This window comes from Microcaecilia unicolor, chromosome 4 (genome assembly GCF_901765095.1).
Source record: "Microcaecilia unicolor chromosome 4, aMicUni1.1, whole genome shotgun sequence".
Lineage (NCBI taxonomy): Eukaryota > Metazoa > Chordata > Amphibia > Gymnophiona > Siphonopidae > Microcaecilia > Microcaecilia unicolor.
This window is the reverse complement of record NC_044034.1, coordinates 198372289-198395455: the sequence shown is the minus strand read 5'-3', so window position 1 is coordinate 198395455 and position 23167 is coordinate 198372289. Positions and strand designations below refer to the sequence as shown.

Sequence of the window (23167 nt, the reverse complement as noted above, 5' to 3'; positions counted from 1 at the left end):
AAAGCACCAAAAAAAGGGAGAAAACCCGTATGGGCTGCCAAAATGGCCGCTACCGAAAAAAAAAAAGGAAACAGAGGGAAAAGAAACCTGAAAAACTACAGGAAACTAACTTTTTTTTTTTTTTAACACACACAAAAAAAAAAAAAAGACAAGCGAACTCATTCGAGAACACCGACAAGCGGCGAAAAACGCAGCGAGGTCCTCTCTGGGGCACAGACTGACCGTAAAACAGCTGATCCGAGCCATGGGAAAAAAAAAAAAAAAAAGAGACTGAGGAGCACGCTTGCGCTGCGGGCGGGAAGACGGTCACGTATGCGCAGTGCATATGTACACGCGGGGGCTAGCAAAACTTTTTGCTAGGAAGATCTTCCAATTCTGGGGCTGCCGTCGGACGTCACCGAATCGTGAGAACAAGCAGCCTGCTTGTCCTCGGAGAAAAGGTAATTACGGGGTGCTTAGTGCATCTAGACTTCAGACATGCCAGTTACCAGTGGTATGTCCAACATAATGCCATAAATGCGATTTGTGATTTTACTAGTAACTCCTGTCATCTTTTTTCCATCATTAGTGTACTAAATTGTATTCCAAAGCACAAACTAAAGTAAAGGTCAGTTGGGGTAAGAACAGCACACCTGATCAGCATCTTATTTTTGGACTCCAATGAGTGGGTAATCAGACTTCTCTGAAACACCTACTCAGTCGCATTTCCAATCAAAGAACCAAACTGCAGCATGAAATACCTCCCAAATTCTGATTTTCTACAAAATTTTATTGCTGACAATCTATGCATCATATCACGTTGATAAAAGCGGTAAGTATAATACAAGTATGTCCATTCATTACTGTACAGCCATAAAAGGCAGCCACCCTTTACTTTTTCAGTAATGTCCCAGATTTGTTCTCAGTTCATACTTCTATTCTGAACCATCTGTAGATGTTCTTTATACACTTTCTCCTGAGCTTCATAAAGTTTCTTAAGTTTCTTCATTTGTCCTTTGCTGATTTCTTTTCCTTCTATGTCATGCGTAGGAAATCCCTAAAAACAGTAAGAAAAAATTCAGTCCTTTATGGCAGTCTTTGGTTTCTTTTTCTCGTTCTAGCCTTCTCTCTGTCTCTCAACATACTCAGCAAGATACTACTGCTACACCCTCTGACTAGAATGATTAATTAATGCTTGCTTGTAACCTTCTATCCCTCTCATCATACCCTGTCTAAAGATTTACCGCTAGTTCTCTGCCTATGAGCACAGACCACAGTTTCTCCTAGCTCCTGTTTCACACAATTCCCCCAGCCCATTTATCACAAACACCCCAAGCCCCCAACTGTTCTATCAAAACCTTTCCAAATTCCTCCTGTTGGCTGGGCAGCAAGAGAGCAGCTGAAGTATGCTGGGTCGGACTGCTACTTTGAACCACTTAATCATGTCCCAAGTGGCAGGGGAGGATGATACAACCCAAGCGCTGCTGTTCTCCTCCTCCTCCTCCTCTTTCTTCTGCCAGCTCAGTATTGCAGGTGGCCAAACTCTGCCTCCAAAACCCAACATGACCCCCTGGTCTCCTTCAGTGAATAGGGCCCTCTGTGTGAGTGCTATTTCTTATTCTATTTCCCTGTTAAAGTCTAGCAATATCTTGTAATTTACTAGACATCATAGAAGTAATTGTGGAAAGTATTTTTCACACGTAAAATGGCTTTTATAAAATTGTCCAGGGTGGTGGGGAGTTGTTACAATAAGGAAAGGTGCCTGGGTTCTATGGTGTTATTTGAGCTTTTGATGCCTGTATTATTCGTATTTTCTAGTATCTCTTTTTAATAAAAAGATTCTTTAACCCATTAGTGCCCAATGTTCCCATACTTGGGAACATTGGGGCACTAATGGATTAATAATAAAACTGCCCAGGGGTTACACACATAAAAGTATGGGCAGTTGCAGGGCAGAATTTTGGTAGAGTGACAATTTATGCACATACTTTATAAGTGAACATTTAAGTCTGCTCCCTAGCAGATGTAAATCTACAGCATCAACCTAGGCACAATTTCTACTTCTTTGTCCCTAGTATTTTATCAAGAATGCTGGAAATAAGTCCCTATTTAGTCTTAACAATTATGTGACCTGTTATACAAAAATTACAGTGTGTGCTTGGTTCACTAATATTTTTCTTCCATTCTTTTCCTAAGGGAGAAAAAATGTGAAGGGCAAATCTATAAACTGGTGCCTGAAGATGAGCACTCACGTTAGAGAATAGCAGCACTTACGTAAATGCTCGGTGCCACTAATGGGTAATTATGTGCATAAATGCTAGGCACTATTCTATAACATACACACCAATATCTCTTAGCATGTAAGTGCAAGGGGGCAGGGGCATGGCTCAGATACTATACGTTATGTGCACTTCAGGGCACAATTGGGTGCCAACAGGTACAACTACCATGAACTTAGCATAACTGCCCTAACTTAGGTGTGCCAGCGCCAACGTACACTAGTTCAATAATGGAATCTGGGAAACAAGGTGCCATTATAAAATTGGTGCTATGGAAAGGAAAGAAAGCAAAAATTGCTCTGCGGATTCTGCAGATCCCAAGAGAATACGGGCCTGGGCCTCCTGAGTTTGCGATACTTAACGGTAGCATGTGGAATCAGGCACCTAAATGACTGGTTTCGAAAGACAAGTGAATACTCAGCTACCACCATGGAATTAGGCTTGTTTGGCTCAGACAACTTTACACGATTTTTGCATGGTAGCAGGCAACATCCCCCAGCAGTCCTACAGAAGTCATACATTTTGCCTACAATGAAAGCGGTGTGGAAATGGATCTGCCGCATGCATGGCTTTTCGCCTAAAACTACCCCATACCTGTCGATTTGTGGCAACCCGGGGTTCGACCCTGGGACAAGCTATGCTGTATTCAACAGATGGAAGGAAAAGGGGATAGAATACCTGTATCGTGCTCACAGACGAAGGGCATATCAGAACGTTTCCAGAACTGACAGCTCAGTTCAAAATAAATTCAGCGGACTACTTCCATTATTACCAGTTAAGGCACTATGTGTCCAGTCTGACTTGGACAGACCTCACCGAGGACGTGAGGGAAGAACTGGCTGCTGCTATGTCGCTGGGGGCACAACTGAAAGTGCCCATGGCCTACCATCATCGCCACATCCGAGATACAATGCCAGAATTGGACTACGTGGGCTATGCGGCAAAATGGAGCCAAGATCTGGGAAGCCAGAAAACTGAGACTATGTTTAAGGACCATGTGCGGTCGCTTTGGCAGACCACAAAACTGGCGGAGTACTGGGAAATACAATATAAATTTGCACTAAGGATATATGTGGCGCCTAGAAGAGCGTTTCATATGGGAGCATCACCGGATGGAGCATGTGGGAAGTGCCATCAAGAAGGGGCTACATTGGCTCACATGTTTTGGACCTGCCCAAGAGTTGTTTGGTTTTGGAAAAGTATACTGCGACAAGTAACAGAACTCTGGTCTCGAAGATGGACATGTGATCCAAAGTTGCTTTTTGGACACCCAAGGCTAAGCAAGCCAACGCCGAAGGGATTCACAGACTTTGTAAAAAGAGCTACAGTAGTTGCGAAAAAAGCAATCCTGCAGGAGTGGCTGGGGAACAGACCACCATCACTGCAATATTGGCAAACTCAAATGCTTATACTTTTACGTACAGAGCATCTGGCAATGCGGAACCAGCCACGGATAAGACGACAACAATTCGAATGCAGCTGAGCGCCCTTTTGGGAAACCTTGACCCCAATGGTCCGGAGCCAGATATTGAATTTATAATACCTGCTGCTGCTGCTCCTGTAACCTCTGCTTGTTATTGGACATAGAGGGGGAAAGGGGGGGGGGGGACTACTAATATTAATAAAAATACAAAATGTGAAGATATGCCAACTGCTGTTATGGAACTTGTGTAATGTGAAATGTTACAGCTGATTATGTCAACTTAATAAAAATGACTGAAACATAAAACTGGTGCTAAGCACATGGCATGGGGGTGCCTGATCTTGCTGCTAATTTATAGAATTACCACCTTAATCAATCGGGCCCCAGGTATATAAATATATGAATGATAAAGGGGTTGCGACTTCCTTTGTATAAAAAACACCACATAACATTGTAATTAGAGACTCAAGATTTTCCTGCATTTAGACTTTATCTTTAGCCATTGCTGTAAGTTTTCTAGTGTATTTTATTGTCTCTTTGCTGGTGTAGCAAGTGTAAAAAGATGTTCTACTTTACCTGTACTGTACTGCCTCCCATCCCCCCCTCTGTCTTTTCTGTACCTGGCTGCTAGTCACTGCTGGTAGCCATAGACAGGAATGCAGACATCCCTGGCTTTTGTTACTATGGCAGCCCAGTATCTGGAATACACATCTTTTCTTCAGTTACAAGATGGTAAGGTCAAATGTACCAATAGGGTGTTGGCAGGACACCTATGCTACCTTCGACTAGTGTAGGAGGGGGGAGAGGTGACAACATCACTTTTTCTATAAGAATACCTTCACACAAAGAAATCCTCAGAATTAGCCATATTTTGCAGGAGACTTTTCTCTGTCCTGATTCAGGGCATCATTGCTAATTGGCTATTCTCCAGGAAATATATTTTCCCTTCTTTATTTCTGCATTGTTTCTGGTAAGAACTATTTCTTTATAACAGAGAACCATCCTCTCCTTTCTTTATATTTTATCTCACTTCAGAACCACTGATATATTTCCTGCTTGAACCCCTGATATATTTCCTGCTATTTCTCTCTCTCTCTCTCTCTAAGAAAGCCTGGTCTCAGGAAACACCTGTGATCTCGTCTCTCTCTCTCTCTCTCCATGCTTCCAGATAACATGTGCTGACCTCTCCATGGTCTCAGTTAACATGTGCTTCTCTCTCTCTCTGATCTCTCCATGCTTCCAGATAACATGTGCTGACCTCTCCATGGTCTCGGATAACATGTGCTGATCTATCTCTCTCATTTTCTTTGTCCTCCTTACAACTGTTCCTTATCAAATTAGTCTGATTGCTTATTATTATTACCTAAGCTATTGATATTAGATTCTGTACATGTGATATTATTTTTCTAACAGATTCTGTACATGTGATATTTTCCCAAGACTTTCAAACTGATATCTGAAGCTGTGCTGGTAAGAATAAAAACCACTTCTAACTCTCTGATTCCTTTAAACTTATTCTATGATATTTTTCTTTATTTTGGTACAAAGTGAATAGCATATAAACGCAGCCAGTACACAAGGGTTTCTGTAAGCTGTGTTAAGGATTTTGCATGTAAACAGGATCCCAATGTGTTTTTACAACCATGGCAGTTGGAAAAAATTTATGCAGTCATCTCTGTGATGTAGCCAAACTGTCTTACAAAAGACAGAGCAGAAAGGAAGAATACTTATTTAAAAACTAATATTACACTAATCACAGGTTCTTGCAAAGTCAATTAAAATTGCTTTTTTGAAGATACACAAAGGCCATCTTCATGGGCAATCCTCATCTCCCCATTTCTTAGGTTTCCTTAAACTTTGAAAAGTGTGTGTGTGTGTGCGCGCGCGGAGTGGGGGGGGGGGGGGGGAGACAGTAGTTTACAATAATGCATACTGTTCACTATCAGCCAAAACCATGAAAAAAATGGTGGCATGTTCAATTAGTGTGTACGCCTTTGGAATGGATCTTTCCTGTACTTCTCAGTATAACAGGGTCTGCATTAAAATACATGGACTTGAACCCAAGGAGCCTGCCTGATGTACACTGTTAACTCTTACAGTCTTAGCAATGTATGAACAAGGACCATGGAGTGCATGTGGTACAGGAGATCAGATGTGTATCATTCCTGTACACTTGGGTCCTCTTCCTTTGTATTTGTTTGTACTGTAAGTGCTTCAGGGTACATATTTCTTTCTCTGTCAGCATTAAGTAGAAACAACTCCCCACTACACATCAAGCCAGGCTGAAGACAGCACATAGTACTACTGTACATTAATTTTCATGTCTTCTCATGGAGAAGCTCTCATATATCCAAGAATTATTACCGAGCATATGCTGAAGACTTAAAACCTGGCAAAGCCATGTTTTGGCACATGCCTTCTTCAGGGGTATATATAGTATTAGTGAAATCTATGCTTTCAACTCTGGAATTCCCTTCCTCCAGACCTTAGATTTAAGGCATCCTTGAAAGCCCACTTGTTCTCCCTAGCATTCCACTGTCCTTGAGGGATGGGTTACACTCCAGCTTGAGCGCAGCTATGGTGTGTCTCCCCCACCCTCCCCCCTTGATTTTGGTTTTCTGGCTGTCCTACTGGAATTTGTAGTTCCTTTCCTTTTCTCATTTTTAAAAAATTGTAAACTGCTTTGATATTATCTGAAAGGCTGTATAGCAAATGATCAATAAACTCCTGCAAGTACACCTTCTCCCGGGTGATGACTGTGGAATATAATCCAATTCTTACTACATTACAGTGAAAATAGTAACTTGGAATGTGGGGGGGAGGGGGGATAAACTCACCTATTAAGCGCACAAAAATATTCCAACACCTTCATCAAAATAAAATCGCCCTATTGCAAGAAACACACTTGGATGCCGCCTCTGAACACGCTAAACTTAAAACATGGTGAATGGGGGAATGTGTAGCAGCAGCAGTGCAAGGGAAGGGAGGGGTTGCAATTAGGAAAGGGGTAGCAGAGCAGGTCCACCCTACTTCTGTGGACCACATAGGTAGATATATTTTTTGTGAAGCAACAGATCACCAGAAAGCTATAATAGGAAATATTTACGCCACTAACCAATACGATCATCAGTTCTATAACAAAGTAACTTCTAAACTATCTAATGACCCCTTTTAGTGGTAGGGGGGTGATTTCAACTCAGTATGGGATTCGATGATGGATAAGTCCATCCCTACAGCTACCACAGATCTCCATGATTGTAGACGATTGCCTAATATGTGTCATCAATTAGATTTAATAGATATTTGGTGGATGCTCCACCCCCGAGAGAGGGACTACACGCATGTCCCGTGCACACTCCACACAGGCTCGTATTTGTTGCTATCAAAGCAGCTATTTGGGTCAGCAACTAAGGTGGACATAGGACCTTACACTATTTCCAATCATGCTTGGGTGTGGATGGAATGGGATCTGAATAGGTCGGCACCACAAGGAGCCCGATGGTTCTTCCCCATAGAGCTATATAAGGACCCAGTCTTCCATGCTAGGCTACTCACTTGTGGATTACAGATGGGTCAGTCGAGCTTTTTTTTTTTTTTTTAATTTTTTAAATCATTTATTTATAATTTTTTCATTTTACAAGGATCACTTGCAAAACAGTAAAACAGAGATGATTGTACATTAAAACAATATTTGAAGAAAACAATCTCAACAAGATAAATGGATTTTGTACAATCTTTCTCTTTCTTAGACCACAAAATAAATAGGGAGAGTGAAACAAGACAAGGAGATCAATTTAAGCAACAGCAAACAAAGAAAACGTGGTATTAACCCGATTATCCCCAGTTATTATTTATCTAAATCATTTTTCCACATTGATCATCTGGTTGGTTTCTTCAAGACCATAACGGTGCATAGTCCATCAATTTCATTGGAAACATACTTATTGTCCAATATTAGTGAAAGTAATACACCTGATTTCATTTTTTTTTCCCTTTTAAAACCAGAAATTGTTTAACAATACAAACCCTTGAATCTCCAATCCAATTCCCGCTGATTAAAGTAATCCCAGTTTCACAGGCTTCACTCCTTTTGAATTAATATATTAAGAGGAATCATTTCAGAGGGAAAAAAAACATTAGGAGTCATACCTGGAACTCTGGGAAAACAACAATCTCGATATTAATCATCTACAACAATATTCATTTTGTTCAAATTTTTTCTGGTCTTATTATCATTTTCAAATCTTAACCGTTTCTACTTCAGTAGAACTTCATTTGCTGTATATTCTCAAATGATTCGATTAGATTATCCATGTGGCTCATTAACAAGACTATATCTGAAGCAAAGTCATTCTCTACCACCGTCAGGTCCTGGAGCACCCTCCAGATGACATTCAATGCAACCTCCACGGGAGCCAAAAACTCCAAGCTGATAACTCTTAAGGGTTTAGGAGTAGCACCGCCGACACGGGTTCAGCCGTAAACGACTTCCGTTTCAGCATACACTCCTGACTCACTCCTCCACCCCTTTGGGCATGGTGGTTAAATGATTTTTGAGCGATGAAGTTGTTTCCAGGTCCAAGAGCATCGACGCTCCTTCGTCGGTGCTAATCAAAGGACTCATCAACCCAGTCATCTATGGGCAGCTCGTCATACAGCGGTCCCACACTTGCTGCACAGGGGACAAAACGCTGGTCATCGGCGGCTGACCCCCCATTGTCCCCTTCCTCTGTTAAGGCAACTGCAATGCAGAGAGGAAATTTCAAGTGAACAAAAACTGAACTTCAGAGGACAGCTGGGCCGTTGAGTGTACGAGCTTCAGGTCACCATCTTTCCCCTCTCCCTAATTTGGGACACTCTTTGTCTGGTTTCTCCTCAGAGGCCTGTCTGATATGGGTAACCCTTCAGCATAGCCCTCTGAGTCATTGAAACACGGAAGCCCCTCCACCACTTACAAGGTGGTGTCCCTTCGGAGGGGGGGTCAGTCGAGCTTTAAGGCAGCAGCCTTCGCATCTTACACATCCAACAGAATCCTTACCGGCCCTCTTAGAAATTTTTAAGGAATATGGGGACTAGGCAGGCTTTGTGCAAATCGGAGGCCCTGCCCTCCTCTGCTCAATTAAGGAGAAATTGGGGTACTAGATTCCTGATGCGTTGGGCAGAGAATTCTTTCCAATACCTGAGTATTCTGTCCATGGATGTCTCACAGCTTTACCACTTGAACATATCGGAGGCTACTAAGAACACTTTGGAGGGCTGGAGAGACCTACCCTTGTCGCTGATGGGCAGAGTGAACTTAGTGAACATGGTGGTGTTTCCAAGATAGCTTTATCTTTTGCAAACTCTACCTTTGTGTTTACTCCAAAAAGACTTAAAGGCCCTATACCAAAGGCCCAGTTCTGCTGGGCCAAAAATCCGAATATCCTATTTAACAGGGAATTGGGGGAAGGGCCTACCAAATATGAAATAATATAACCAGGCTTGCCAGTTGAGACATCTAGGGGATTGGTTCCTCCACACCCATTGATCTGGAATCGGCACTTTATGCTCCTTACAACCTTTATTCCCTATTACACTACAGACAGTCCCAGGGTCCCTTTACCGCTTAGGCAGAGTGTCTTACTTCGGCCGTTGCGCGCCGTGTGGGGTGTGCTTGTTAAGAACCTGGGGATAGGGGACACCCTCAAACTACTGATAAATACAAGGCAACATTGCATTTGTGCCAGGACTGGATAATCCAGTCTTTGATCTCTGGGAAAACCAACTTGTTTAGAACACCTATTGAACAAAGAAGGAGAGCTCATTTCAGTAGAAGAATTACAAAACTGGGTGGGATCCTCCTGGGGGAACAGATTTGCGTACTGTCAGATCAAACAACATTAAAGACCTGCTACACAGCCCATGTAAGACAGAATAAGGGGATTTTTTCAGGACTTGTTAGAGGAGGAGGCGTCTGTCTCACTGCTCCAAAAGGCCCTTACTAAATGGGGACCACAAAAGGATTACACCGTATTAAAAATTAGGTGGGAACAAGATATAGGCACTCCTTTACCCCTCTGGGACATATTTTCTACTCTAAAGAACATTCCCACTCTCACTACAGATGCCCGTTTGAGGGAATGATATTATCGGTTCATATTTAGGGCGTACATGCCTCAATCCCAACTGTTTCATATAGGAGGCCTGCCAGATCCCATTTGCCTTAAATGTGGAAGAGCTCCCCAGTTCCTTTTATCATGCATTTTGGGCTTGCCCCAAGATCCAATTATACTGGAACAGAATTCTGAAGTTTATAGAATTTGACCTGGGGGAGAAGATACTAGCAACAGTACAGCAACTGTTATTAGACATACCAGGTGCTTTCAGAGGCTGGAGCTGGGATAAAGCTATGTTACTCCGCAAGCTGTGTTTGGTAACAAGTAAAAGTATATTACAATATTGGACTTCTCCTGATCCGCCAGCTTATTGGCACTGGAGGAACCAAGCACATTTATTGGTAACTTGGGAGGCTAAAGAATCTAAAAATTCGCCCAAACGTACATAAGTATTGCCATACTGGGAAAGACCAAAGGTCCATCAAGCCCAGCATCCTGTTTCCAACAGTGGCCAATCCAGGTCACAAGTACCTGGCAAGATCCCAAAAATGTACAAAACATTTTATACTGCTTACCCCAGCAATACTGGATTTTCCCCAAGTCCATTTAATAATGATCTACTACTACTGAGCAGGGACTGTCTTCTTCATGTTCAATTGTAAAGCGCTGCATACGACTGGTAGCGCTATAGAAGTGATTTATGAACTTTTCCTTTAGGAACCCGTCCAAACCTTTTTTAAACTCCGCTAAGCTAACCGCCTTTACCACATTCTCTGGCAACGAATTCCAGAGTTTAATTACACGTTGAGTGAAGAAACATTTTCTCCGATTTGTTTTAAATTTACTACATTGTAGCTTCATTGCATGCCCCCTAGTCCTAGTATTTTTGGAAAGCATAAACAGACGCTTCACATCTACCCGTTCAACTCCACTCATTATTTTATAGACCTCTATCATATCTCCCCTCAGCCGCCTTTTCTCCAAGCTGAAGAGCCCCAGCCGCTTCAGCCTTTCTTCATAGGGAAGTCATCCCATTACTACTACTACTACTATTTAACATTTCTAAAGCGCTACCAGGGTTGCGCAGCACTGTACAATTAACAAAGGACAGTCCCTGCTCAAAGGAGCTTACAATCTAAAGGACAAAAAGTGCAGTCAATCAAGATTGAGGTAGTCTAGATTTCCTGGATAGAGGTACAATGGTTAGGTGCCATCCCATCCTATTTATCATTTTCGTCGCCCTTCTCTGCACCTTTTCTAATTCCATAATATCTTTTTTTGAGATGCGGTGACCAGAATTGAACACAATATTCGAGGTGCAGTCGCACCATGGAGCGATACAAAGGCATTATAACATCCTCATTTTTGTTCCATTCCTTTCCTAATAATACCTAACATTCTATTTGCTTTCTTAGTTGCAGCAGCACACTGAGCAGAAGGTTTCAATGTATCATCAACGATGACACCTAGATCCCTTTTTTGGTCCGTGACTCCTAACGTAGAACCTTGCATGATTTATTTATTGTTCCGCATTTATATCCCACATTTTCCCACCTTTTTGCAGGCTCAATGTGGCTTACAAATACCGTAGTGGCGATCGCCATTTCCGATGTAACTATATTTCATGATGTAGCTATAATTCGGGTTCCTCTTCTCCACATGCATCACTTTGCACTTGCTCACATTAAATGTCATCTGCCATTTAGACACCCAGTCTCCCAATCTCGTAAGGTCCTCTTGTAATTTTTCACAATCCTCCCGCGATTTAATGATTTTGAATAACTTTGTGTCACCAGCAAATTTAATTACCTCTCTAGTTACTCCCATCTCTGGATCAGGCGACCCTCAGGGGGAGGAATGCTGGCTTCGGCCTAACCCCTGGTAAGCCTTTCCTCAGCTGAGAGGTGCCCAGCTCTACCACCGGCTGCCTTTCAGGTGTTGTGGAGAACTTGCAGCTCATCTGCATATCCTTACAGCCTTCTCCGGGGTGACACCCAGGTCCACTCCGATCCACTCAGGGCCTCCGCTCTAGGTGCTGCGCGCCGTTATTTTTCTCTTTACATCTAATCTTCTTCCCAGTTGCTAAAGTACCTCAGTCGTTTATGGCCCCTATTCACATTCTCTTCCTAGCCCTGTCCCTTCCTAATCTTTTCCCTCACTCCCTACCTCTCTCCGCTACAGGAACTCACTGCCCATCCATCAACTTCATCACCTCACCTTCTCTCCTACCCTCTTCCTCCCTCTTGGCTTTTAATCTCCGTCTCTTTCTTCCCTCCATTTTGCCTTCCCCATTCCACCTAAATACCTCTCGCCTTCGACGCCTTCGTGGCGACACCTCTCCAACTCTCCTCCGCTCTCTTTTACTCCTTCTCTTACTCTCAGCTGGTGACATCAATCCCAATCCTGGCCCTCCTCACCAACTATTATCCCAACTCTACAGATCTCACCGCGACCTCTCTAACCTCATCTCTGTTCCTCTACTCCCCTCCTCTTCTCTGCCCTTCTCTTGCGCCCTATGGAATGCCCGCTCTATCTGTAACAAACTCCCCTATATCCAGGACCTCTTTATCTCGCATCACCTCCATCTGCTCGCCATAACAGAAACCTGGCTCTGCCCTGATGACTCTGCTTCAGTCGCAGCCCTCTGCCATGGCGGTTATCTTTTTTCACATACTCCTCGCCCTGCTGGTCGTGGGGGGCGGTGTTGGACTACTTCTCTCTCCCTCCTCCAGATTTCAACCCCTTCTTCCACCTCAATCTCATTGTTTTTCCTCCTTTGAAGTCCACTCTATCCGCCTTTTCTCTCCTCTGCCTCTTCGAATAGCGATCATTTATCGTCCCCCTGATAAGTCCCTTTCATCCTCTCTCAGACTTTGATGCCTGGCTTCCCTTCTTCCATAATCCTTCCTCCCCCTCTCTCATCCTTGGTGACTTTAATATTCCTGCTAATGATCCTTCCAACTCTTATATTTCCAAGTTACTCGCTTTAACATCCTCCTTTAATCTCCAACTATGCTCCACCTCCCCCACTCATCAAAATGGTCACTGTCTTGATCTCATCTTCTCCTCCAACTGTTCACCCTCTAGTTTCCTTGCCTCTGATCACCATCTTATAACTTTCACACTTAAATCCCCTCCCTCCCAGTCCCGTCCTATCTTATCTAATTTATCTAGGAATCTTCACGATATTGACCCTTCATCTCTATCCTCCCATGTTTCAAACTCCTCTCTACTGTGGCACCATCCACATCTGTCAACGAGGCTGTTTCTTCTTACAACAATACTCTATCCTCTGCCTTAGACACACTTGCACCTTTGATGACCCACCCTATAAGGCGTACAAAACCCCAACCTTGGCTGACTTCTAATATCCGCTACCTACGTTCCTGTACCTGCTCCGCCAAACGTCTCTGGCGGAAATCTCGGGCCCTTGCTGATTTCTTACACTTTAAGTTCATGCTGACCTCCTTCCAATCTGCTCTTTTACGCGCCAAACAGGATTATTATATCCAACTGACCAACTCTCTTGGCTCTAACCCTCGACTTCTCTTCACCACATTGAACTCTCTCCTCAAGGTGCCCCCTCCCCCAACTCCCCCTTCATTATTTCCTCAGACCCTTGCTGAATTCTTTCACAACAAGGTTCAAAAGATAAACCTTGCATTCTCTACCTCGCCACCTCTCCCTCCACTAGTCCGTTCCCCTCTCTCTCCTTCCCCTCATTCCCTTTCCTGAAGTTACTATAGAGGAAACTACACTTCTCCTTTCTTCCTCAAAATGTACCACCTGTTCCTCTGATCCCATTCCCACCCACCTTCTTAATGCCATCTCTCCTGCTCTTATTCCTTTTATCTGTCACATTCTAAGTCTCTCACTTTCCACTGCGACTGTCCCTGCTGCCTTTAAACATGCTGTGGTCACACCTCTCCTTAAGAAGCCTTCACTCGACCCTACTTGTCCCTCTAATTACCGACCCATCTCCCTCCCTCCTTCCCTTTCTCTCCAAATTACTTGAGCGTGCTGTTCACCGCCACTGCCTTGATTTTCTCTCCTCACATACTATTCTTGACCCACTTCAATCTGGTTTTCACCCTCTCCACTCAACCGAAACTGCGCTTACTAAAGTCTCCAATGACCTATTACTGGCTAAATCCAGAGGTCAATATTCCATCCTCATTCTTCTTGATCTTTCCGCTGCTTTTGACACTGTCGATCACAGCATACTTCTCGATACCCTGTCCTCACTTGGATTCCAGGGCTCTGTCCTTTCCTGGTTCTCTTCCTACCTCTCCCTCCGCAACTTTAGTGTTCACTCTGGTGGATCCTCTTCTACTTCTCTCCCTCTGCCTGTCGGCGTACCTCAGGGTTCTGTTCTTGGTCCCCTCCTCTTTTCTATCTACACTTCTTCCCTTGGTTCATTAATCTCATCCCATGGCTTTTCCTACCATCTCTATGCTGATGACTCCCAAATCTACCTTTCTACCCCTGATATCTCACCTTGCATCCAAACCAAAGTTTCAGCGTGCTTATCTGACATTGCTGTCTGGATGTCTCAACGCCACCGATCTGAGGAAGAAGGGCAACCTTCGAAAGCTAATCAAGAAATGTATTAAGTTATGTCCAATAAAAAAGGTATCATCTTATTTTCTTTTCCATGTTTTATTTTGTTTGATTTCTATTGATAACCTTTAAGAGTGGACTAACATGGCTACCACACCTCTCAACGTCACCTGAAATTAAACATGACCAAAACTGAGCTTCTCATTTTTCCCCCCAAACCCACCTCCCCACTCCCCCCGTTTTCTATTTCTGTTGATGGCTCTCTCATTCTCCCTGTCTCCTCAGCTCGAAACCTTGGGGTCATCTTTGACTCTTCTCTCTCCTTCTCTGCTCATATCCAGCAGACCGCCAAGACCTGTCATTTCTTTCTTTACAACATCCGTAAAATCCGCCCCTTTCTTTCTGAGCACTCTACCAAAACCCTCATCCACACCCTTGTCACCTCTCGTTTAGACTACTGCAATCTGCTTCTTGCTGGCCTCCCACTTAGTTACCTCTCCCCTCTCCAATCGGTTCAAAATTCTGCTGCCCGTCTCATCTTCTGCCAGGGTCGCTTTACTCATACTACCCCTCTCCTCAAGTCGCTTCACTGGCTCCATATCCGTTTTCGCATCCTGTTCAAACTTCTTCTACTAACCTATAAATGTACTCACTCTGCTGCTCCCCGGTATCTCTCCACACTCGTCCTTCCCTACACCCCCTTACCGTGCACTCCGCTCCATGGATAAATCCTTCTTATCTGTTCCCTTCTCCACTACTGCCAACTCCAGACTTCGTGCCTTCTGTCTCGCTGCACCCTACGCCTGGAATAAACTTCCTGAGCCCCTACGTCTTGCCCCATCCTTGGCCACCTTTAAATCTAGACTGAAAGCCCACCTCTTTAACATTGCTTTTGACTCGTAACCACTTGTAACCACTCGCCTCCACCTACACTCCTCTCCTCCTTCCTGTACACATTAATTGATTTGATTACTTTATTTTTTGTCTATTAGATTGTAAGCTCTTTGAGCAGGGACTGTCTTTCTTCTATGTTTGTGCAGCGCTGCGTAAGCCTTGTAGCGCTATAAAAATGCTAAATAGTAGTAGTAGGTCATTTATAAATATGTTAAAAAGCAGCGGTCCGAGCACAGACCCCTGGGGAACCCCCACTAACTACCCTTCTCCATTGAGAATACTGACCATTTAACCCTACTCTCTGTTTTCTATCTTTTAACCAGTTTTTAATCCACAATAGAACACTACCTCCTATCCCATGACTCTCCAATTTCCTCTGGAGTCTTTCATGAGGTACTCTGTCAAACACCTTCTGAAAATCCAGATACACAGTATCAACCAGCTCACCTTTATCCGCATGTTTGTTCACCCCTTCAAAGAAATGTAGTAGATTGTTGAGGCAAGATTTCCCTTCACTAAATCCATGTTGACTTTGTCTCATTAATCCATGCTTTTGAATATGCTCTGTAATTTTGTTCTTTATAATAGTCTCTACCATTTTGCCCGGCACCGATGTCAGACTCACCAGTCTATAATTTCAAGCATCTCCTCTGGATCATTTTTAAAGGATCGGCATTCCATTGGCCACCCTCCAATCTTCCGGTACCACGCTCGATTTTAAGGATAAATTACATATTTCTAACAGTAGCTCCGCAAGCTCATTTTTCAGTTCTATCAGTACTCTGGGATGAATACCATCCGGTCCAGATTTGCTACTCTTCAGTTTGTAGAGCTGCCCCACTATATCCTCCAGGTTTACAGAGAATTCATTAAGTTTCTCCGACTCGTCAGCTTCGAATACCATTTCCAGCACCGGTATCCCACCCAAATCTTCCTCGGTGAAGATCGAAGCGAAGAATTCATTTAATATCTCCGCTACGGCTTTCTCTTCCCTGATCGCCCCTTTTACTCCTCGGTCATCTAGCGGTCCAACTGATTCTTTTGCCAGCTTCCTGCTTTTAATATACCTAAAAAAAATTTTTACTATGTGTTTTTACCTCCAACGCAATCTTTTTTTCAAAATCCCTCTTAGCCTTCCTTATCAGCATTTGACTTGACATTCCTTATGCAGTTTCTTATTATTTTCAGTTGGTTCCTTTTTCCATTTTCTGAAGGATTTTCTTTTAGTCTTATAGCTTCCTTCACCTCACTTTTTAACCACGCCGGCTGTCGTTTGGTCTTCCGTCCTCCTTTTTTAATACGCGGAATATATTTGGCCCGGGCTTCCAGGATGGTGTTTTTGAACAGCATCCACGCTTTATGTAAATTTTTGACCCTCGCAGCCGCTCCTCTTAAGTTTTTTTTTCACCGTTCTCATTTTATCATAGTCTCCTTTTTTAAAGTTAAATGCTAGCGTATTTGATTTCCTATGTATACTTACTTCAAAGCTAATATCAAACTCGATCATAATATGATCACTGTTATCAAGCGGCCCCAGCACCATTACCTCACGCACCAGATCATGCGCTCCACTAAGGACTAGGTCTAGAATTTTTCCTTCTCTCGTCGGCTCCTGTACCAGCTGCTCCATAAAGCTGTCCTTGATTTCATCAAGGAATTTTACATCCCTACCGTGTCCCGATATTGCATTTATGCAGTCAATATCGGGGTAATTGAAATCACCCATTATTATCGTGTTGCCTAGTTTGTTTGCGTCCCTAATTTCCTGTAACATTTCTGCATCCGTCTGTTCATCCTGGCGAGGTGGACGGAAGTACACTCCTATCACTATCCTTTCCACATGGAATTTCAATCCACAGTGATTCCAAGAAGTGTTTTGTTTCCTGCAGAATTTTCAATCTATTTGATTCAAGGCTCTCGTTAATATACAATGCTACCCCTCCACTAATTCGATCCACCCTATCACTACGATATAATTTGTACCCCGGTATGACAGTGTCCCACTGGTTATCCTCCTTCCACCAGGTCTCAGAGATGCCTATTATATCTAATTTTTCATTTAGTGCAATACATTCTAACTGTCCCATCTTATTTCTTAGGCTGCTGGCATTCGCATATAGACATTTCAAACTATGTTTGTTGTTCCTATTTACATCATGCTCAGTATTTGACACTATTAATTTGCAATCTTTTGTCTGGTTTTTATTTTTATTTAAGGACACCTGATCTACTACGGTCTCTTTTGCAACCTTACTATCAGGATACCCTATCTTCCCTGTTTTGGTGATATCTTTGGAAGATACCTTATCCCGAACCATGCGCTTTTTAACATTTATAAATGATTTAGAGATGGGAGTAACTAGCGAGGTAATTAAATTTGCTGATGACACAAAGTTATTCAAAGTCGTTAACTCGCGACAGGATTGTGAAAAATTACAGAAGGACCTTACGAGACTGGGCGGCTAAATGGCAGATGACGTTTAATGTGAGCAAGTGCAAGGTGATCCATGTGGGAAAAAAGAACCCGAATTATAGCTACGTCATGCAAGGTTCCACGTTAGGAGTTAAGGACCAAGAAAGGGATCTGGGTGTCATTGTTGATAATACACTGAAACCTTCTGCTCAGTGTGCTGCTGCGAGTAGGAAAGCGAATAGAATGTTGGGTATTATTAGGAAAGGTATGGAAAACAGGTGTGAGGATGTTATAATGCCGTTGTATCGCTCCATGGTGCGACCGCGCCTTGAGTACTGTGTTCAATTCTGGTCGCCGCATCTCAAGAAAGATATAGTAGAATTGGAAAAGGTGCAGCAAAGGGCGACTAAAATGATATCGAGGATGGGACGACTTCCCTATGAAGAAAGACTAAGGAGGCTAGGGCTTTTTAGCTTGGAGAAGAGACGGCTGAGGGGAGACATGATAGAGGTATATAAAATATTGAGTGGAGTGGAACAGGTGGATGTGAAGCGTCTGTTCACGCTTTCCAAAAATACTAGGACTAGGGGGCATGCGATGAGACTACAGTGTAGTAAATTTAAAACAAATCTGAGAAAATGTTTCTTCACCCAACGCATAATTAAACTGTGGAATTCGTTGCCGGAGAACGTGGTGAAGGCGGTTAGCTTAGCAGAGTTTTAAAAAGAGTTAGACGGTTTCCTAAAGGACAAGTCCATAAACCACTACTAAATGGACTTCAGAAAAATCCACAGTTCCAGGAATAACATATATAGAATGTTTGTACGTTTGGGAAGCTCGCCAGGTGCCCCTGGCCTGGATTGGTCGCTGTCATGGGCAGGATGCTGGGCTCGATGGACCTTTGGTCTTTTCCCAGTGTGGCATTACTTAGGTACTTATGTTTTGAGCGACTGTCGGCCTCCCCCTGTTTCTAGTTTAAAAGCTGCTCTATCTCCTTTTTAAATGCCGATGATAGCAGCCTGGTCCCACCCTGGTTAAGGTGGAGCCCATCCTTTCAGAATAGGCTTCCCCTTCCCCAGAATATTGCCCAGTTCCTAACAAATCTAAAACCCTCCTCTCTGCACCATCGTCTCATTCACGCAATGAGACTCCGGAGCTCTGCCTATCTCTTGGGCCCTGCGCGTGGAACGGGTAGCATTTCAGAAAATGCTACCCTAGAGGATCTGGATTCTTAGTGATATGGGATTCCTACTTACAAATCCTGCACCCCCGAGGTCACAGTCTGCTCCTACTTATTTGTACCTGGGGCAATGGAGGGTTAGGTGACTTGCCCAAAGTCACAAGGAGCTACCTGTGCCTGCAGTGGGAATTGAACCCAGTTCCCCAGGACCAAAGGAAGGATGGGGGGGAGGGGGTATTCCTATCATCCATTAGTATGGTATTATGTATCGGGAGGGTCGCAAGAGTCCGGACCCTTCGAGGCAATCTTGTTTAAGTATTAAGGGGGGGGGGGGGGTTCACTCAGGTTAGATGGCGGTAGGAGGGAGGCCAGAACAGCTTTTAGCCTCCTATAAGTCAGGTATTTCTACTTATACATTGTATTAGTAGATTTGTGTCTAAAGAGCTTGAACATTCAATGGACTTCCTTTATTTCAGGGACCTCAAGTGGGAAGAATGGGGGCCATGGGAGAGGACAGTGGGAATATATTGTTATATGCTGAACAACTCTTGCTATGTTTGTATTGTTATGAATTACATTAGTTCAATAAAAATTGTTTTCAAGTAAACTCCTGCAAGTGACTATGACCCCACACTCTGAAGTGCTGCTGTTGTGAAAACAGAAACACATTAAAAGAAGATCACCAAAGTGCCTTGGAAGGAAAATATTTCATATCCTGGAACTGTATAAATAAAATAGAACCTCTAAAGATAAGACAAAAATTTAACAGATTGTTTTCTAGGTAAATTGACATTTCTGTGGTTGAATATTAAAAAACTCCTTTCTTAGCTCACATCCCTAGTTAAGAGCTGTGAGTGCTGGAGGAAGCAACGTCACTGGGCAACATGGTTGCCTGACTCTATAGCTCTGAAACACCTCCAGCGATAATTTAGCTACAATTTTCCTATCCACTGACATCTGGAACTGGAACTGTTGTGCATCAGCAGTAGAGAAGGTGTGAGGGCAGTGATGAGTGTTGGCTCCTGCCCAGTGGTGTATCTAGGGTAGTTGACACCCTGGGCTGGTCATTTTTTAACACCCCCCTCCAAAATCCAGTACTAGGCATGCCGAGAATACAAAACACTCAGGACCTATAGAGCAATTCTACCATAACATAAGCAGTCATTTCTACGAGTCACACAAGGAAAAGGAAAGCATCTTAAACACTACAGTGAGTACTAGAACATCAATTCACCTATTGTAAAACGAAACCAGACAGAATAGTACAGATCGTCGATCCTGCACAGTCAATGCCAACCAGTGGTGTGCTGGTAAATTTTTAACAATAGGCTCTCTCCCCGGTCCAACTCTGCGCCCCCACCCCATCCACCTCTGTATCCCCCTCCCCAAATTGCAGAGCTGGCTATACCCAGGGAGAGAGCCGGGGGGGGGGGGGGGGGGGTCATGCATTACTCTCTCCGGGATTTATTTTTTAATGCTTCTAGGTTCCAATCTAATTCAAGTTTAACGTGGGAAAAAATGCCATAACTAAGTAAATAAATAGATAGAAACTCTGAGCACTGAGAACCTGATTCCCATAACATGATGTCTGTTTTAGAAGCCCATTATCAGGAGAAAAAAAATCTCTGCACCAATAACAGTGTTAAATGTCATAAATAACTAACTAAATAAATAAATAGAAACTCTGAATGCTGAGCACCTGATCCTTATAATATGACATCTGTTTTAATGGCCCTTTACCAGGAAAAAAAAAAATCTCTGCACAAATATAATACATGCTAGGGTGTCCCTATAACCAGCCCCTCTAAATGACACACTGATTATGATTTATAACAAATTACTACTCTATGAAAAGTTATTCCATTACTCATAGGCGGTCGGTGGCCCAACTGTTTGGGGAGGCTAAAGGGGGCAGGGTTAGGGGGTGAGCCAGAGGCGGAGCTTATATCCATAATTATCTGATAACATACAGAAAAAATAGATAAATAAAAATAAAATAATTACAATTAATACCTTTTATTAAATTTAGATATTAGATATGTAACATATGACAAAGAATAAAGTGGTTGCTCAAAGCATATTCTAGGCACAATTGCTCAACTGCAAAACACTATGCACAACTTTGTGCAAAAACACGCTCAGAACCTTAGTGTACCATAAATATTACACTGGGCAGAACCTACTACACCAATATACCACCCATACGGAAAATGCAGACCGTCAACAATATGAAACAAGGGATCATATTATCACAATTCTCATGTATAGCCACAAAACACCCTAATTCATGTTTAATGTGGGATAAAATGCCACAACTAAGTAAATATATATAAACTTTTAAAGTTGAGCACCTGATTCTCAAAGTGGACATATTCCAAACACTATAATGAAAATAAAATGATCTTTTCTACCTTTGTTGTCTGGTGAGTTTTTCTGATCATGCTGGCCCAGTATGATTCTGCTGCTATCTGTCCTCAGTGCAGGTCAGGAAGTCATCCTCGTTAAATATCTCCCTGGCAACCCAGGACACCTCCAGCCACCCCCCCCTCTCCCAGCAGTAAGGTAAACAAACCATAAAACAATTTCTACAACTGGACAAGGCTAGAGGGCTTTCACTGCAGCTCATGCTGTGAGGATGGAGGTAAATCAACAATTTAAACCCCTTAGAGCACAGCAGGGGAGGCTTAGCCTGTCCAAGCCTCTTATACCGGGCGCCTATGCCATTACTATACTTCTCTGACCTCTGTGTACATCTGTATGCTGCCAAAGCTGGCATGTTTGAAAATATAAGCAAGATTGAATTAAAATGCTACCAACAATAAAGAACGACAACATGGATGCAGCACCTGATTCTTATAACATGATATCTGTTTTAGTGGCCCTTTACCAAGAGAAAAAAATCTCTGCACAAATATAATACATGCAAGAAGGTGTCCCTATAACCAGCCCCTCCAAATGACAGAGTGATTACCATTTATAACAAGTTACTACTCTACCTATGAAAAGTTATTCTCTGTGTACATCCGTGTGCTGCACAAGCTGGCATGTTTGAAAATATGAGTGAGATGAAATTAAAACGCTACCAACAATAAAGAACGACAGCAGCAGCTCATAAGTTTGCTTGATTTTGTTTTGGGTTTAACAGCAGCGCGGGAAGGGGAATCAGACTAACCTAAACAGCTTCAATTTCTTTGTTTCAGCACACTGGTCTACCCGGAGCCTTGTCTCTGCCGAGTAGTGTACAGCGCCACTGATGCAACTTCCTGTGGGTGGGATCCAGCAGAGAAAAGGCTCCGAGTTGGTCAGGCAGTGGTGAGGGGTGGATGATAAACATAAGGGACGGAATGATGAGGTATGCTGGGGCCGGGGGAGGAGGGCGAGAGGAGGAAAAAAAAAAAAAAAAAAAGATGCTTGTGTGCTGGCTGCCTGACTCCAACAACCGGCTCGCAAAAATCAGTAAAATGTAACAACAGGCTCGTACGAGCCAGCTCCAGCACACCACTGATGCCAACTGAAAGCCATATCTTTTTCACAAACACAGATACACCCTAATCCACTATAGAATAAGTAATAATAAACTTTCTATTTAGACAAAAATTAAACTGAACCCCCAAGATGCCAGACTCTGCATACAATGCAGAGCCTGTTACACCATCCTATCCTGACCCGAAGGAAGGGGGTTTTGTTCTCCGTAAGTTAGTCAAAATTTATTAAAATTAGTCCAATAAAAAGATTACCTTGTTTACATGTTCTATTATAAACATTTATTAACACAGCTACAATACTACTTTATCCTAAAGCAAAAAAATTAAAATATATATTTTATTTACAGTTTGTTGTCTCTGGTTTCTGCTTTCCTCATCTTCTTTTCACTGTCTTCCTTCCATCCATCCAGCATCTGTCTTCGTTCTCTCTCTGCCATCCAGTGTCTGACCTCTCTGCTGTCCCCTCCATCCAATTTCTGCCCTCTCTCCCTGCCCCTTCCATCCACATCTGACCTCTATCTCTGCCCCTTCTATCCACCATCTGCCCCTGTCTGCCCTCTCTCCCCCCCTTCCATTCACTGTCTGCCCTTTCTATCCCTTCCATCCACTGTCTGCCCTCTCTACCCCTTCAATCCACCATTTGTCCTCCCTCTCTCATCCATCCAGGATCTGCCCCCTCTCTCTGCCTTTTTTTCAAGCCCCCAGTTCCAGCCCCCTTATCCCACCTGCCGCTGGTTCTAGCCCCAGCCCACATCTCCCACCTGCCCCCCCTTTTCAGCCCCACTATCCCACCAGTCCCCAGTTTCAACCACAGCCCTTTTCTCTCACCAGTCCCGAGCTTCAGCCCCCAGCCACTTCT

At 43.3% G+C, this 23167-nt stretch overlaps 1 protein-coding gene across 2 annotated transcripts in view; it reads right to left on the bottom strand.

Annotated features, from left to right (window-relative positions):
• Positions 1–737: 737 nt before the first annotated feature.
• CARS1 (cysteinyl-tRNA synthetase 1) overlaps positions 738–23167 on the bottom strand; it is a 256464-nt gene continuing 234034 nt past the window's right edge. For both annotated transcript variants that reach the window (XM_030201116.1, XM_030201118.1), the window contains one exon: positions 738–1036. In XM_030201116.1, coding sequence (XP_030056976.1) covers positions 902–1036 — 135 coding nt within the window. In that variant the 3' untranslated portion in view covers positions 738–901. The remainder of the gene's footprint in view (positions 1037–23167) is intronic.